At 44.5% G+C, this 18537-nt stretch overlaps 3 protein-coding genes across 5 annotated transcripts in view; 2 read left to right on the forward strand and 1 right to left on the reverse strand.

Annotated features, from left to right (window-relative positions):
• Window positions 1-12994, forward strand: part of LOC126542591 (uncharacterized) — a 133940-nt gene extending 120946 nt beyond the window's left edge. Inside the window, exons 8-11 of the mRNA XM_055077086.2 lie at window positions 9-60; window positions 3998-4032; window positions 7333-7414; window positions 8654-12994. Of these exons, the coding sequence (XP_054933061.1) occupies window positions 9-60; window positions 3998-4032; window positions 7333-7414; window positions 8654-8911 (427 nt within the window). The 3' untranslated portion in view covers window positions 8912-12994. The remainder of the gene's footprint in view (window positions 1-8; window positions 61-3997; window positions 4033-7332; window positions 7415-8653) is intronic.
• A 161-nt stretch (window positions 12995-13155) lies between these two features.
• Window positions 13156-15818, reverse strand: LOC126542224 (uncharacterized). Its single transcript, XM_050189182.2, has 2 exons — window positions 15425-15818; window positions 13156-14932 (listed from the first exon to the last, which is right to left on the reverse strand). The coding sequence occupies exons 1-2, from the start codon at window positions 15678-15680 to the stop codon at window positions 13689-13691; spliced, it is 1500 nt and encodes a 499-aa protein (XP_050045139.1). The 5' UTR covers window positions 15681-15818; the 3' UTR covers window positions 13156-13688.
• A 354-nt stretch (window positions 15819-16172) lies between these two features.
• Window positions 16173-18537, forward strand: part of LOC126542223 (uncharacterized) — a 90584-nt gene continuing 88219 nt past the window's right edge. For all 3 annotated transcript variants that reach the window (XM_055077085.2, XM_055077083.2, XM_050189181.3), the window contains exon 1: window positions 16173-16453. In XM_055077085.2, coding sequence (XP_054933060.1) covers window positions 16328-16453 — 126 coding nt within the window. In that variant the 5' untranslated portion in view covers window positions 16173-16327. The remainder of the gene's footprint in view (window positions 16454-18537) is intronic.

Genomic DNA, 18537 nt, shown 5'->3' on the forward strand with positions numbered 1-18537 from the left:
TCATGCAGGATGGTGGAGTACTCGTGGCAAGCATCTTCTCTGAAGTGGACAAAAAACATTGTGAGACAACACATAATGTTCTTATCGCAAACGTACGCATAGGGTTGTCGTACAGCCGTGAACATATAGCGCTGCGTCTATGGGAACAAAAATTGCCAAGGCAGGAAACGCCCAAGAACGTAAAGCAAAGCCCAAAGTAAAAGCTCTGCTGCCGGACAGTTTATATTTTACACTCTGTGTGTGTGTGTGTGTGTGTGTGTGTGTGCGTGCGTGCGTGCGTGCGTGCGTGTGTGTGTGTGTGTGTGTGTGTGTGTGTGTGTGTGTGTGTGTGTGTGTGTGTGTGTGTGTGTGTGTGTGTGTGTGTGTGTGTGTGTGTGTGTGTGTGTGTGTGTGTGTGTGTGTGTGTGTGTGTGTGTGTGTGTGTGTGTGTGTGTGTGTGTGAGAGAGAGAGAGAGAGAGAGATAAAAGGAGTCATTAAAAACGCCTGTGTCAGACATTGCGCAATTCCGTCGTGGCATCAGCTGCTTTAATATAAGAAGCGAACATTACCTGCACGACAAACCACAGTGTGAGGTTAGCTAATTAACATTTTTTTATAATTCACTTGTAAACCGATTTTTCGTGTCGTAAGGACGAAGAGATCGAGTTTCTTCGAGCATTATGCTGTCCTGCGCAACATCTCGCGGTCGCTTAAGATGACTTTCCGTCATTTAAGTCTACGTATCGCACATTTAAAGGCTATTTCGAGTGAAATTTTCACACCCGCAAACAGCTGAAATGCTACACTCCTAAATGAAACATCTAAAGATCAATACTAAACAACCTAGAAGGCTATAAAGCTTCCTGTCACAACTAAGGCTTAGTTTGTTTGTTTGCTTTTCGAAAGTTAGCCTTGCAGCGCAAGACTTTGCTTCCCCTTCACCAAAGTTTCGCGCCCCAAAAGTAAGCGCCAATACCTGAGCACGGTGTGAAGTATTTTAAAATGCTTTCTCGCATTTGGGCCCATTTGGCACCGAAAAAAAATTCTCGAAGCTTCGTAGGTTGAGCCTTTGATTGCTTTAAAATGCCAGTGCGATCCTGGTTCACCAACAAACACTTCGCAATAGAACGCAGTAGACGCCGTCGAAATTTATGACATAACGATGAGCTGGTACGGTGGAAGCGTGGTGTCGCCGCCCATTCTTCTTTTAATGCGAAAGCATTAAATGGCTCATGAAGCGGAAAATCCGGCGGCGTCGCCGGAGATGGTACATAAGTCACGTGGTCACAGCCGATCGGCAGGGGGCGCGTGCCCCATAGGCGCTGAGTTCCTTGAAGTACCACCAGATGGTGCTCACCTCTTTGCACCAATTTAGATTTGAAATTTAGTGTTATAAAATCAGGTGTTATGGTATTCAATGAAAACAGTGAACAGACAGTGGCGATACAGGGCCAGAAAATACCTCGAGTAACAGAATATATATACCTTGGTATATGGATAAACGAAGGCAATAGATATATGGAAACACAGGAAAAAAAGAATAACAGTGAAGGGGAAGAGAAATGGCAGCCATAATGAAGCACGGAGCGCTATGGGGATACAATAGGTACGAGGTACTCCGAGGTATGTGGAAAGGTGTAATGGTTCCAGGACTTACTTTTGGAAATGCGGTTGTTTGCTTTACATCAGAGGCACATTCAGGACTCGATGGGAACCAAAGGTCAGTGGGTCGCCTCGCATTGGGCGCTCACGGGAACACTACAAATGAAGCGATGCAGGGTGATATGGGATGGACTAGTTTTGAAGTGAGGGAAGCTCGCAGTAAAATTGAGTATGAAGAACGACTGAGGAATATGGAAGAAAGTAATTGGGCTGGGAGAGTGTTGAGGTATCTGTAGAGGAAAAACATTGATTCACAGTGGGGTAAGAGAACTAGGAAGCTCACCAGCAAGTATGCGGCCTGTAGGGTGGGCAACACAGCAACAAAGAAGGTCAAGCGGAAAGTCAGAGAGGCTGAAATAATCTCATGGGTGGCGGCAATGGAAAAGAAACCTGCCATGAGTAACTACTTAAGAGGAAAAAACGAAATCAGGAAAGAAACAATTTATGATAACTCAAAGGGAAGCTCAATAAATTTCGAAGCGAGATCGGGATACCTCAGAACACGCACCTATAACACGATATATAAGAATAAAGAAGAAGCATGCATTTGCTGCGGTAAAGCTAGGGAAACGATGGAGCATGTTTTATTAGAATGTGAAGACGTCTACCCAGCGGTCGATTTATGCACCACTGGCCTCCTTGAAGCCCTTGGGTTCTGCGAGAGCAGGGGAAAAGTAAACTTGTCCGCAATAGAGATTAGTAAGAGGCGATAGGAAGATTGGTGGAACAAAATTAGGGAAACGACAAAAACGGAGACGTACAAAAGCAAAGTTCGCAATAGGGGTCAGAAAATTTGGTTGTGGGAATTCATAGCGGCTTTTTTTTTATTGCTTTTTAACCTAGGTAGGACATTAGGCAGTATAATAGCAAGAGTTTGGTGGCGCAACCCACCGCCCCATACCAAAGGGGACGCTCATAACATCCATCCATCCATCCATCCATCCATCCATCCATCTATCCGCGGCAGCGGCGGCACCGGCCGCGCGGAGGAAAGAAAATAAAGAACCAGAAAGCTCACCTTCGCGCGCAGTGTTCACCGCAAGCGTTTCCTGGTAAAGATTACTGTTCCATAAGCTGTAGTTGCCGGGATGCGGCAACTGTGTGGCCTGTCTAACTATAGCCCCGCGCGTCGCGGCACTGCTAGTCGGTGCAGTGATTTCGGTGAGTTCTGTAGTGCGCTCCGATGGATGACCCTTCGACTTATCAGTCAGTCGTTTTGCCCGGTTCCTTTGTACGTACGTCCACACAAGTATACGCGAGCGAGGCCGAGGCGTCATGGGAGACACGTCGCAATGCTTTCGCATTCATCCACGTAGGCATGCCGAAGTGCCCTTGATTTTTTTTCCTTGCTTACCAAGCCTCCTACCAAGATAAGAGTGTCCACTTTGCTGGGGTGGAAACATAGGTTACTAATACAGAGCTTAAGTTAACGTTGATTTTTAGTGTCCCCAAAGTGTGTCTTTAAGAACACTAAAGTAGTTCAGGCTGATCAAGTATTCTTTCAAACTCTATTTTTGGTAATTTCGCGGCAACACGTTCATTATTGGGAGAGAAAATAAAAGTCGAAATCCACCCCCACCTCTCTCTCTCTCTCCTTATTTTATTTCGCGCCGAAATACATGCGCCGGTAGTCAGTAAGGCGTCATGGATTTCAAAGTTCTTTTCTTTTAAGTCTCTGGGCCATTTGCGCCTGAGTAAATGTTCTCAAAACTTGCTAAGCTCAGTCTTTGCCAGCTTCACAATGCAAAGTAGTCCATCTTATATCGATAAAAATAACTAGGTTCGAGCTAACGCCTTTAAAATCCATGTCATCACGACCGCGCTAATGCGGTAAGCGTCTGTTCTGACTTATCAGGCGTCCTCTCACGATGGGAGTGCCATTTCTTTAGTGCTGTGCAGTCTAGAGCCTCCACAACGAACGCCTCTACAACGAAATGACCTGTATAACGAAGGAATAATTCTGTCTCGGTTCTATTGCGAGCTGCGCGGTGCGCGGCCTTTACAGCGAAGTGACCTTATAGCGAATGATTTCGGAGGCACCAAGCATTTCAGTATAAAGGCGTTCGACTGTATAAGGGCAACTTACCAATATAGCTCAACATGTTTTTCTGTTTAGTGTCTTTCTTTATCTAACGCCGTGTGCTGTGTAAACACTTAACATAAAGTGCGACTTTTTTACAATAGTCACAGTATGCGGCGCACAGGTGCGATTACACGCGCTGTGGCAACAGTCGACAAATACTGTTCGTGTGCATCATGTGTGCACTGAAGTTATAAGTTACAAATGTTTTGGTTCCCTACCCAGCGAAGCTATAAAGAACGTACTCAGATTTCTTTTATTGCAATTTCATGCAGCTGGAGGAACAAGCCGGGTATGAACGCAACGGCAGGTGAGTGCACCTGCAGCCTCGGTAGCAGAGTACGAGGCAGATTGCCGTGCATAGTGTCTACTTGCCAAACTACAAAGCTTCAAAACATGACTGAAGCTGGGTGCCTCTACTATCATTGTAGAGAAACACGAAAGTAATAACTCTGGAAACAGGCCGGTCGTCGCCACTTATTGCGCGCTAAATGCAGACTTCAATCGCTACGATCCTACGAGAAGAACCAAGAACTGAATAAAACAGTGAAGTGCGCACGGATCGCAGATTACAGTGTAATAAATAAATGTGAAAAGTAACATCAAAGACGACGACGGAAATTTTATATTTTTACTATAGAAAATGTCTTTCTGTGGAAGAAATATATTATTTATTTATTTATTCAATATTCTGTTTATGGCCAGATACAGAATTTCTTCTTTATACTGCAGAATTGGTGCCCGTACAGTAAAGTGGAAAATTTGTCATCATTACTGTGAAGGAACTGAGATTTGTTCGTCTTTTTACCATCCTCAGCTAACATTCGTGTGCTTCTTCACTAGCCACGCAAGTATACGCCGATAGATCTCGTATGCGCGAGCGAATCGGTCCTATAGTTTCGAATAAGATAGAGCTGCAGTCAAGGCGAGCAATGCCGCTCAGACTCGTAGACTGCGTACTATAGGTTGTGTCGCGTAGGGCCGGGTGTCTTGGCACTGGGAGTCTTGTCAGTGGTCATGTGTTCTACGTACTATAGTCTGCTTATCTGTACATGTGTAATCCGCTGCTACCCCATCCAAGCATTCGACTCCTTCGTCTTGCTTGAAAGCTGCAGTCATAAGGGAGTAAAAGTTACTCCTTTAATGAAATCAACAGTCCGAAAAACAATAAATATATTATTTTGGTGAAATCACAGAAAAGCGAGCTAGCGAAAGATACAAGAGCACAGAAACGATATTACGAAAATTGCCACACCTTTCCTGTTTTTCTTTTTTTTTTATCACTTTTTTTAATGCGTAAGAATTTCTATGCTTACCCAACGAGACAAACTTCCGCCCGTCCCTCCGTCCCGTAATACGATCGCTCTCAAGATAAAGCCCTCAGCAGCGAGCGACTTTAATTTCATGCTGCCTGTCGCTTCAACGCGAACGAACCTCTCAGCACAAGCCGCACCCTGCCCATTTCGCAGGTCGCTTTCAAGATGTGGGCGTCTCTCGTCAACACGAAATGGCGAAAGCACAACGCGCGGAGCTATCAGCAGTCGGCACACTCTGTCTGCATCGCAGATTGCTTTGAAGATAGTCCGCGCGACCGTGCCATATACGCAGCCGCCGTCGGTCTACGTTTCATCACGGTTCATAATGGTTCGATCGATGCGGATGGATACGGCGCTAAAGAGCGATAACGGCTTATAATGATCGAAACGCGATCAGCGCATTTGGCTCCGCCACCTGCAGTACGTTGCTTGCGTTATAAATGCACCTTGCGCCGCCGTTCGCACCACTTCGTATCACCGCAGCGCTGTCGTTTGTAGTGACCGGATTAAGTTTCATAAAACTGATACGAACACAGTGTTGCGTGGAAACGAGCAAGTGGCACAATGCTTACGCATACTTAGACAACTCCGGGAGGAGTTTCTGCGTGAATTTTTTTAGTGTACGGATAAGTATACACACTGTCAACATGCGAAGCTCGGAAAACACAATTTCGAGCGTTCAACAAGATAGGCACACAGCTGTAGCAGTTAATGAAAGCGTAATAACATCTCAACATACTTATATTTTAGGCCTGTGGTCCCACATTCACACATATTTCGTTTTCGTGTAACCGCGTGGTGACGTCATCAGCGTACCAGTAAATGTCGATCGAAGCTTACTGGAGTGAGGAAATAAAAGGTTCTCCTTCATACAAATAAACTTCGCCTTAGTTCCTAAATACGTGCTCACACGAGCTCAGACACAATTAAGTTGCTTGATGTTTTAGAAATCGGTTCATACTTGAACGCGACGTAGCATAAAGTCCCTTGGTAAATTGGCGAGTAATTAAAGGGCCCCTGAAACGGTTCGGACAAATTTTTTAGACGCGTAGGGTACAGCTAAAGTTAATCATTTGCACCACAATTTGTCTATTAAGAGAGCTACGGTCGATTACAAGTTACCCTCCTCCATAGTCATGCATTTTCTCCTCAACTTGTTTGCCGAGTGATCGGGGTTAAGCTCCACCTTCACTGGCTCTGCGTCATGATGGCACGCTGTGTTGTTGACTTCCAGTTCTATAGGAGCGCGGGCGCGAAGTCTGCAAACTCTCCGCCACCTGCTTGGCACTCGACCCCAAGCGAGAGCTATCGAAGCAGCGTGCGTTGCAAGCATTCTGTCGCAGCGCCGAACATGTCTGGTATTCCGGTAACCACAGGCGAGCTGCGAATTTCGACGGATGCGTGGAGGCATAAACTCAACCTCATGAAGTTTACCGTAAACGTACGTCAGCGGCCTGATCGGTCTTCACTGTCCAGCCACCTGCTGGCGCAGAGCTTAACCAGCCAAACAAAGCGCTAATATTGCTCTAAGCAAATGTAAAACATTTTAAACATTTACAAAAACGTGTTAGCGATTACACTCTTGCAAAAAATTTGCACCAGCAGTAAAGCAGAATACATTGCATTACTGCTACTATGTGTGGTTCAGCTCTATGCCACCAGGTGGCTGCACCGTGCAGACCATTGACATTTGCGCTTCTGCTCATCCCGTGAAACGGCATGGTCAAACAGCCAGGCCCTGTCCCCTTGCGCTTACCCAAATACTGGACTCGTGAAACGCTAGTGTGGTAGTAATCCTCCGAAGTAAAGCGACGGCCACAAACGCACAAATTCTGGCGCCGATCGAATAGCGATATTCCGCTGCAGCCAGTCCGCTCATCTGCTGACTTTCAGAGGGACTCAATGTCGCAGCTTGATATATTGCCAGTCGCTACATTTACAGCTCACAAACGCAACAAAGTCGAATCATGGTGCTCGCGAAAAGACTGAGACCAACTAATAAAACATTGTTGTATATTATTGGTGCTAATGGCTGTTCACTATTCGAAAACTATTCCATATTTGATTCGATTTGCTTCTGGCATTATTCAATTCGTATTCGATTCGATCTCAAATATTACTATTTGCACACCGTCATTGATAAGTGATGACCTCAGTGCCTGCATAAGGTATTTGCATTGCTGCAGCATTGAGAATATTGGGAACATATATAGACGAAGAAACATGACGCAGATGCCACGACGCTGCTCCTGCGAATGGAAACCAGTTCATGATCCATATTCTCCCCTATACAGAAGTCGCAAAGAACTGACGGAAGTCGTCGTCTACTTGGCAAGTGCGCAAGGATACCGCAGAAAAAATGACCCCAAAGTGACGGCAAGTATATATCGACTTGCGCACTTTAGCAACGCACATATTTGAGCAGCTCTGCGCAGCATAAAAATCTCGCTCTCCTTTCTGTTAAAGTTTTTCTCTCAATTATTATTTTCATCGGTAAGTACTTACTAAACATACTCCTAGAGTGCGCGGCGCTCTGTCGGCATTGATGTTGGCTCAGAATTAAGTCTTTCAGGCGCATGAATTCACACAAATCATCGCGTATTGAAATTGTTGATGCATAAGAAACGATCGGTCGAGCGCTTGACCTATCATTTCTTACTTGCCCAACTAAGTCTTTATTTTCCTTTTGGTGCAACAATGTATTCATTAGATCTCAACCAATTCACCCAGCAACAAGTCTTACTCTACTATATGATGTCTTTAAAGACCCTGTGTTGCACCGAGATGTTAAACCCTGTACTTGAATTCTAATATACAGAAACATGCATGCAATTTCGTCAGACTTCAAGCATGAATCCACCTATTTGGATAGTAAAAAGATATGTCTGCACACCTACCACTCACAGCGACAGCTAGCCAGCTGGAGAATGCTTGCTGCGGTGTGTAATATTACGAATCACTGCTGTCGCCTTATTAGTCGCATATAGCACTTATTTTCCTGTCTATCCATAAGGTCCGCCCCATGCGGAGCTATTTCAGGACACAGCCACAGCTCTGTAAAACTGTATTCACATAGGCTTGGCAGTATTCTTTATTTTATGTATTTATTTATATTTCTTTTAGTCGGGAGGGGGTGGGGTTGGAAGACACAATCTCATGTGCATTAGAAGCTACGCTTCAAGTGTACGCAATGGAATATCGGCCCTTCACCCCTATCACTCTGAATTTCACACATACAAATGCAGCAATCTCTGCCACTGGTTGACTAAGCTTTGCAGAAAAGCCAACGCATCCCTAACCCAATGCATGGCTTTATTAACAATGCTGCTCGTACAAGCAACACTTTCAGTGTCGCCAAATGCTCCTCCGCTTCGCTACAGAACTCGTGGTTGCGTGGTAAAAGTTCTATTGCATAATCAAGCGCATGTTCTTATTTCTGGAAACACCTGAATAACACTTGTGTTGGGAGTTAGCTGTCCCGAGTATATGGTTGCTATGATTTCCAGCACATACACAAGGCACACACAAGGCACACAATCAGTCTGAGCTAGCTGTCTCGTCACACTGCATGTCAGACAGAACAAATACAAACTTGGAATACTATATCTGCCGCAGGTCCCCCGTCTCGTCAGCAGCATGGGAAGCATCATGGGGATGTACGTGGGCATGTCCTTCCTGTTGATTTTCAATGTGTTCGACATCATCGCTCGAGCCTTAATTGCCTCCTACAGGAAATTCCAGAGAGCGCAAGAATGCCGTGTAACCCTTCAAGGTATACCTTGGAACCCAAATCACCACCTGCCAGGCTACAAGTTCTTCTCGAATTGGCGTGGCATTGCACCTTATCTGAATAAAGCTGCTGGCCATCATTAAAGATGAGAATTGTTGAAAAAAAAAAAAACTACATATTGTGGCAAATGTATTTTCGTAGCTGCTTTTTTCCCCCAAGCACCTGAACAATTGGGCAAAATTTATAGCCCCCCAAATTAACACAAAATGTAAATAAAATTATGTGCAGAAAGAGGACCAAGAGATGAAACTGAAACTGCGCTATTGAACTGACCCTCGCTCGAATGAAAGAGGACAACTGCGCCACATAGCTTGTGCGTGAAAGCTCCAAAGTGCACGCTGCCATTTTATTGTGCCATATTCTTGTGTGCGTGTTGACCGCGGCAGATCTGCTTACCTAACCTTATTTCTAGTTATGCGAATAAAATATATTGAGGATGTTAATATTTTTTACCTTTATTAGCTTACAGAATATCCCCACTACAAATAATTGTAGTGGACAGTATGAAACATAGTTAAAAAATATTGAATTAAGACATTAAGTTGAATATAGTTAAAGAAATTTAAAAAATACTTTTTCAGGCCATTCGAAATTTTTGAAAATTTTGCATCTATAGCCGTTAGTGGACACCTAACTGCTGCACAAGAACAAGGCAGACTGTGCACAGTGGTGAATACAGTGAGTTGTTGCAAGCCTCACAAAAACAGAACAAGTGCAACAAGATTCACGTTGCTAGAGAGACAATAGAATGGTGCATATGCCATTTTAATTTTGCGCAGTGTTCAGCTAAAACAAAAAACCTAACCACATATAGCCCTGTCTCTCGGCTTCGTAGCACAGACATGTCGCTTGCTTGGAGACCAGTCTTCCTACTTCATATTGGAAGCAGTAAAAAAACGCTATAGAAAGCTTGCTCCAGAAAAACAGCCTACGACAGCTGCTGATGTATCACAAGCACTGAATACACAAAAACAAAAAGTATTTTTGATATGATCGAACTAAGACAAACTGTATTAGTAAAGCACAATTTTACGAGAGCAAATTGGATGCTCTTACTGAAAGAGGAAGCTGGGCAAACCAAATTGCAGAAACGAGATGGATGTCTAAGTCACCCTGGGGTTCCCACACCAGCTTGACACAACATTGTGGATTTTGTCAACATCTGCCTAAGGCTAAGTAATTGCTTACCGCCTAAGAACTCGTACACAACACTTGAAAGAAACGATGCTTAACCTAGCAAGTTTATAAAGCTTTTCCTATGAGCAAAATCCAAAATTCTTCTTCCGATATATTCTGCTATTTTGCTGCATGCTTTTCCTCATGTTTTTTTAAAGCTGTTCAGTGTTTTACGTTCATAAATAATTAATTTCACAGCATAAGATAATTTCTTTGACAATTGAGTATGCATGTCACTAAATTAAATGATGGTTTGTATTTAGCACTTAATTTTTAATATTCTAATCAATTATTTTTGTCAATTGCAATGGCATAAAATATGTTGATAAATATAAATTATAGAGCGAAATCTTTCACTCTTGCACACCCAATTGGAGCAAGCACACCTAAGCTCAACCCCCGTCGCCAGATGATGGCACACCACAGTAAGTTTGACGACGGTGCAGCCCATGATCAAGCTATGATCAGAAACTACGACTGCTGGCGACCGTGTGATAAGAACAGGCTGAGCATTATCGCAGTTCTTTCATTCTTTCCGCCAGCTCCCGCAGTCTGTGGCAAAGATAGCTGCCCCTGCATATTCTGGTCTATAGGCTAAATGAAAATTATTGCCACACAAAGAACATGAAATTAAAATGATTCAGAAATGTTGTAGGTATCCACATCATTCACAGGATTCGTACAGAACATTCAGCTCAAAATTCAAGGGCACTTAAAAGATTTTAAGGATGCTAAAGGCAAACATTCAAGGCAAGGGAAACATACAAAATGTAGATTCGCCTTCCTAGCAGCAATTTCTTGCAGCTAAGCAGCTGCTGAATTGGATATGTGCTTCAACCTCTTCTGGTGGCTCTTCAATGTTGACTGTGAAACTTACTTTCCAACATGCATTTCTAGAACCTGAGGCTTTAACATAAAGCCATGATGGCTGTGGCATGAACCACCTAGCAAAGCAACAAATACTAGGGGTGCAGGTTTGTGAACAAGTTCGTTGTCGATGACTGTGGACAAGCCACATTGCATTGATTAGGACCACTAAAAATTGACTCGCCATCGCGACCCTGCGAAAGTGGATGTCCAGCGAAGCTGTTAGAAAACCACTCAAATGCCGTCGATGGGGATATGAAATGCTTTTTTTTGTTCTGCCTACTCTTAGCATGACACCGTTGTTGAGCATTATGATTTTGCACTCTTCAACACTCATCATATTCACGTTGCCCTTCGGAAGTCTTTGCATGGTCTGCCCACAGCGGTCTTGGAATCAATTGAATGAGTTGCTAGGCAGGCCTCCCTTTTTATATGAAGTCTGGCAATGTCACTCACTGACACGTATGCTGCTGTTGTCCCTTTCCCACCGGAGCAGCTTATGCAACCATAATCTTTACCAGGAAACACATACGGGTAGAAGAAACATGCCTCGCATTATTCACAGGCATTATACCATCCATCATGCAGTTTTGACACTCGTTTTGTGCTTTTCTTTATTGAAATGAATACTGAGCTGTGTGTTGTACACCCGATTCCAAAGAAGATATGCTTTTTTTTTCAGTTCAATTTCTTTTTTTGCTGACGGACAAAAAATCCCAACCAACTAGAGGCCAACTATTTTTCGAAAATCACCCAGGCATTTTGACAACATAATTATTGCTCCTTATTGCCTGCTTGGCACCAAAAGTCCAGATTTAAAGGCATGGCTATAGTCTGGCATTACAAGCATGCCAAGCAGCTGCGGGCAAAGTTGGATACATCATGCCAGCAATGCCAGAATTGCTGAAAATTTGTCCTCTGTATAGTTCAGTATAAAAAATGTGGCCTGCAGCATCGTCCAATTGGCCGTTGTCGTAGCGCATGTGTACAAGTGCACTGTGAGCAAGAGCTTCCTCATTTGGCAAAGGTGCAAACTCGGCACTCTCTCTTCTGTGCACCCAAACTGTAGGTCAGCATGTGGTCAGCATGCTGCCGCTCAGCCAAGCTACCTAACACGCGATGCACTCCAGTGTTGCAGATCCGACACGCGATAGGACATGTTCTATGTCTGTACTAGCCGCATCAAAGCACCCTTAATGACACCAGTCAAACTGGCTGCACCGTGGCGCTAGACAGTAGAGCATCTACTTTTCGACAGCATAGAATAATTGCACTGCACATGGCACATGCCCGCATTACGCCGGACTATATCCACGATTTAGGCAGCTATTTTTAACACCTAGGGTACCAGATTCAGCCACAGCATACAACAGCTTTAACCTTTACCAAGTGTTGAAACAATCCAAACACATTCATTGCTTCCCTGCAATACTGAAGCAGAATGTGGCCATTCTGCTTTGTCGTCATCTCTTGGGAAACTCTACCTCTGCTCACAAACTAGCCAATACCACAATTCCTTTAAATTTCATGCTGGTCTGTCATCTTGAGTTGTGCAAACATGCTTTCTCTTATATCTCCTCATTCATGAGAGTAAAGTGCAAAAACACGTGTCCAAAAAGAAAGTGATCCACATCCCTACCTCACGGTTTGAGCACTCGCCGGCTCTTTCCTAAGAGCGATTGTTTGAGCCACAAGAGATTCTATACAGCAGGGGCTTAGCTGCCAAGCCTTTCGTACTGCATTTCCTTCACTGTAGTGCATAGATTGCTGCTCACGATAGAGAAAAAAGGTTCACCTGAAACTATACCACAATAACCCCTCTCCTAATTCCGTAGGTAATTACCTGAAAGGCAGTACACAAGTCTAAAAAATATTACACAGCGTACACACTGCCTTCCATCTAAGGTAAAAACTATTTGACGCTTGGATGACCCATGTCACACAGTACACAAAGAACATGTTTGCGTGCAGCATATTGCAGCTCACCAGTATGTCATGGCATCCCTGGATAAAGTAAGAATCCCTTACTTGCACTGATCCCTTAAAAAAAAATGCCTGAACGGTGCAGGAAATATTTGCACATATCTGCTGCTGCACAGCAGGCATTTATCCAGCTGACTGGTAGCCCACAATGCATCAAATGATTTAAGTAAATGCCTAGAGTCCTTGTTTAGAACGAGTAGAGGCAAACACACATTCATGTGAAAAAGCACCTTGGTTACCAGAGCAGGTGCATTTCCTATAATCATTAGTGCGATGCGAGCTAACAACAAGCAGAAAACAATTGTTTTCAAGGAGCAACTACATTTTATAGTCAAAGGAACAAAAATGTGGCATAAATGAAGGAAAGGTAGAAAAAAAGAAAGAAACTTGCAGTGATAAATTGCATTCCTAGCAACTTAATAGTTCAGAAGCTATTGACACACTGCAACTCAACATATATATTGTGTACCACTTTGATCTACTGGTCGAGTGTACAATCTATAACTACTCCAGCTTGAAACACAGGACATACTTCGCTAAAAGTGTGCAGGCCGCTGCACACACGACCAGAGCTGAAATCTATCCAAGTTATTGCGCACATCTGTGATTCTGAAAAGCTAGTGCCGTGAAGGGCAATACTTGCAACATTTAAGAACATGGTAGCAAAGGTACTGCATTAAGAGAACTACTGCACAGCTTAAAGATAGCTCTGCTTCCACAAGCTTGAAACAGGATTTACATCTTGATAAGGTATCTCTCGACTCAATGTCAGCAACTCCTCCAATGCAACACCTGGTAAAGGCAGGTGTGCACCCCCCAAGCAATGCACTCCATTCATTCACTCTGCTTTGAATATAGATGGTCCTGCCTATGTATCTTGCTCTTCTTCTCCGTGACAACTGCACTTTGGCACTCCGATGAGTCCTGGCATCGGGGCTCTGCACCAGCACCATCAAAACAAACTTCTTCCATTGCACCACAGTCCACAGGCTCCCTGCTAACCGTGCCAAAGTCAAGAAAATGAGTGAGGCCCCGGATCTCCATTTCCAGATGGTTTAACTTGTCATCACTTCCAGAATACATGTTGATCTTTTTGTGCAGCTCACAGATTGCTTCCAAGACACTCTTCTTTGCCTGGCTAACTGGTCCTGAATGGTTACCACTAGTAGAGTCACTAATTGGGCAAAGCCTCCTCACTGATACGAAGTCACTTGTGGCATTGCACTTCAACAGGCTCTGCTGAGTACTGCTTTCTCTTGCTTCACTAGCTCTAACAGAAGGAAATATCAAGTTTTTCCTGCTTTGCACAGTGGTTCCAGGATTGCTCAAAATGAAGACACCATTCTGAGAAGTGGGAACCAGGGACGTGAAGACCAATGGTGCACCATTCTGCTGGCTGATGACAAGAGGTGCCAATGGAAGCTGGCTGCCACTTTGGAAGGCAATAGTGGGAAAACCAACAACATTTTCATTTCCTGCAGGAGCATGGTTGGAGGACTCGCCTATGCCTTCGTCCACATCATATGAACAACTACTGGACGATTCGGATGGCGGTTCTAACTTCATGTCTTTTACGCATGGTGTAACAGGTCCCTCTTTCTGAAGCCGGGCCAATGTAGTTCCAAGGTCACGCCTGGCAATATTGTTGAGGTCCTTCCGGGTGATCAGGTGTATCTTCTGAAGCTCCCGCCCAAGCGTTTTCTTCACATTCTTGAGCACAGTGTCACCAGGTAGGCCTTGAGCAAGTTGCTGTGCAATGACTTGCTTCTCCTCTTTGTTCAACCGCAAGTGGCCTAGGTCTATGTCATGCCCATAATGTTGCTTCTGGTAGACAATCGAGACAACGCCTGTTTGGGTGTCCTGAATGGTGGTAATTGTTGCCATGCAATGTGCATTAATTTTGCAGCTACCTTGAGACTTCAGCCGCCTACGGCCTTTGCCTCTTGGAATGTAAATGCCAGACCGATGGCACACATACCATCGTTTGATGCGACCACCGTACATTGGTTTCCCACTAGAGCTTGCGACAAAGCACACTTTCTCCCTCTTCTCTTCATTCTGCTTCCAGCGAAAGAAATCTGAAAAACAGATTTGTTATAAAATCCTTGATCAATATATTATGACAACGCAGACTCAATCAGCGCAAACATTTGCATAAATTGAATATTACAGGAATAATATAAATAAAAGGGCAAAGAGAGATATGTATGATGGGAAAGTCCTACTGACAAGGCCCTTTACCACGGAAGAGAGAGGGCGCCTGATTAGTTGCAATGACTGATCGTTCAGTTAGTTGACTGACTGTCAGTTAAATTGTAAGGATTTGTTTCGTCAGAAATAATAAACATTAACTATAAGCGTAACTCTTGCAATGAACATTCCTAGTACATCAAAGAGAAAGCACACCTTCGCCAGCTGCAAAGCCCTACAGTTAGACCACCCTGAAGGATAATTGCGTCCTCCAGCTTGTATTTTTGTCAAAAGCACTCTGTCGCTTCCAACAAACAATTTATTGCTTAACCATGAACCGCGTTGAATGAAAGAACAGTTCCCTCCCAAGAATTTCTTACCCTGCAAGGAGCGAAACCGTCGTTGTTCGTACTTGTACTCAAATTTGTGCACCTCGATTAGGTGTCTGAGGAGCTGTTCGCGTTGATTATATCTGACATTATGACACTGGTCACATTTGAAGCTACCCCAAGACATTGGTATAGAATGAACTTCACTGTTGTGACGCGCCAGGCTGCACCTCCTTATGAACGCCTTGTTGCACGTTTCACAAGTGTAACGCGGACACGTCACTTGATTTGGGCTCATATTTTCCATCTGTTCAAAGCCGCACACTTCCCGTCGAATAAACAATGCGCGTTTGGCTAGTTTGGCCGTAGGTATCGACCCTTTTCTGCTAACTATACCGTTATAACCCGCGTTATCATGTCGCACGCCTCCATGTCGCACGCAATGTTGCTGATACCACTGACACCTGCTGTTTTGAGCGGTGTGAGCGAGATGTGGCCAATGTATTTCATGCTTAGGCTGTGTTCGTAATTTTTATTTAAATATTTATCAAAATTAGTCATTTTTCTGTACAAGAAAACTATATATTAAAAAAAACAAATAGTCACAGAAAGCTAGCGCAGATAACCCACAAAAAGTGAATAAGAAGACAACATTATAAATATAAACGTAAGCATTTATAAAAGATTTAACGTAAAACTTAAAAAAATTTATTATTACAATTTTTTTAAAAAAGAAGCTTTCTGACATCGCCACTTGTGGCGCGTCATGCGAAAGCTGCGTGCATAAACTCATAAACATTCGCACATCAAAGAGCCGTATGAAGCTGTATCGCTCAGGCGGCCGTGGCTGGTGTAGCTAGGCGACAGCCGACGGGCGTCGGAAACATATTGGGGGGTTGGGATGACGCTGTGCGAAGCGATGTCATATACGTTGGGTTGCTAAACGCGCGCACAATGCTTGTTGGCGGCGGTATGTCGTCGCCTAAAGTGAGCAAGAAACATGGCAAGCGTCACCACCACCATCGGCGACACCACCATCACGGGCACAGCAGTGTGCTCGCCAGCCTTGAAACGTCTCAGGTAAGTGCGGCAAAAGGGGAGGCGTATACACATCACTTGTTTCGTTTAATTCTCTAAGCACTGCTTAGCGAAGTTCTTGAAAGTCTTTGACGCCGTAGCGTTCGTAAACTCGCTCGTCCGATCGTGAAAGAATCGATCATTTCCCTTTTACAGGAATCTGTCCAAGGTGATTGTACCCTGAATTTGCGAAACTTACGTGGTAGTTTATTGTGTTCTATCATTTCCGAAATATACTGATGAAAGGACCGCTTAATATTTGACGCGTTCTCAGGTCGGCCCAAAGCCGTGTCACAACCGTAGTGAGTTTGCATGGTATTGGTTTACCGCAGTTTCTCGGCGTTGTCGGCTCTACATCAACATCTGCTCTTATAACGCACAGAAACGGCATACGTCGGCCGAATGACGTGGAGCTTCTTCACAGTCAAACTGTTCCGAGCGGCCGCTGTCCGTTCTTTTTTTTGTCACACTGGGGCAAAAACGCTGTTCGTCGTTCCTCACGCTTCGCTTGCGTCCAAGGCCGCATCTCGACCAGAGTGGTTTCAATACGCGCGCATTCGCGTGCAGGCGAAAATAACTGCAGAGACAAAAAGCGCTTGGCTATCCGCCAAAAAAGCGCTGCTGCTTGGGCTAATCGCTGGCGCGCTGGAGATAATTAGGTAGGCGGCGAGCGTGGATGGGGCAACCGCGAAGCAAGAGCTCTGCACGACAACGCACTGGCGGATTGTGCGTTGCACCTTGACCTGGCCGCTTGCGAGTCGTCGTTATGGTGTCCCAAGTAGCACAGGTATACCTAGAAACTTACTGGGTTCTTTGCCCGCTACAGTAGCGCGTGCGTTTGAGGGGTCGTCTTGAGCGGCTGACGCACGCGCGCGATAGCGCTGTCGTAATCCGATCCCACCGAAGTTGGCGTGGTATCGCTGTCGAATTACGTTGTATACAGGCAGTGCTGCCTGGCTGATAGGAAGGGTAAAAGAGTGTGTCTTTGTTGGCAGTAAGTTGTGTGGCCCTGGCATCAAGACGCTGGAGAATAGCCAGTGAGAACTGGCCTTGCGTTGTGGTCATGTGCCGAGAATCTGTTTCCACTATTAGTACTTGCCTCTAGAGCTAGCTTCATGATGCGATTTTGCATTCAAACAATGTGCGGCCGGCAGAAAGTGAGCGCGGGGCATACTTTTTGCTTGTGTGCCGCCTCAGCTTACACTCGCCAAGGTCCGTAACAAAAATGCACGAAGGTTCATTTCACTGAACCTTGGCAGGCTTCACAAGGCCTTGCACAGATTTGTGTGCTACATATAAAAGCTTTTGCATTGCTTACGGAATATTCAGTAGCTGTACTACACCGGCCGTTCCCTTAGCCTGTCCTGAATACATTACAGCTGACAGCAGTTGCCAGCTAGACATCGACAACAATAAAGAAAAGTAAATGCTCACTTAAGCTTCTGGCAGTGTTAGTTATGTAGCTATCTTGACAGTGTCGGGCACATTCACTGGCCATATACTTACACAAGCATGCACTGCACAGAGTTTCTAAATAAATACCCTAGAGGGAAATGTGGCGCTAGTGTCTACGGGGGGGGGGCTCTCATGAGTGTTGCCTCAACCTACATGGGAATGATGGGAAGTACAGGCTTTGGATTGATTTCGATCTTTAGACTAGTGGCGTTTGCTTGCGGCGCAGTAAACGAAGCTATACTCAAATGTTATAGCGTAAAATCTAATTTTATTTCTGCAGTATGTTATACAATGTACAACACTTTACATAAACTTTGTATGACTTTGAGATGAAAGCATGCTTTACTATCGTTTATCACCAGGCTATGCATTCTTGTGCGATTCTGTTCCCGATTTAACGCCATAGAATAATTAATTTATTTTTGCAACAGCAATAACAACCGTGCATGTACTTACATAAAGATACTCATCAAGTATTTATGGAAGTAAAAATGTATTGTGAGGTAGTGTTGCGCCCTTGAGAGTAATGCTACAAGTGTGCTCGCTGCAAAGGCGAGACTTTTCTCGCAGACGACAGGTACTTATGAACTCTCTCACTCTTTCGAAAGGCTGCGTCTGCTGTCACGATTGCT

The sequence above is a fragment of the Dermacentor andersoni genome, chromosome 2 (assembly GCF_023375885.2).
Source record: "Dermacentor andersoni chromosome 2, qqDerAnde1_hic_scaffold, whole genome shotgun sequence".
Classification (NCBI taxonomy): Eukaryota; Metazoa; Arthropoda; class Arachnida; order Ixodida; family Ixodidae; genus Dermacentor; species Dermacentor andersoni.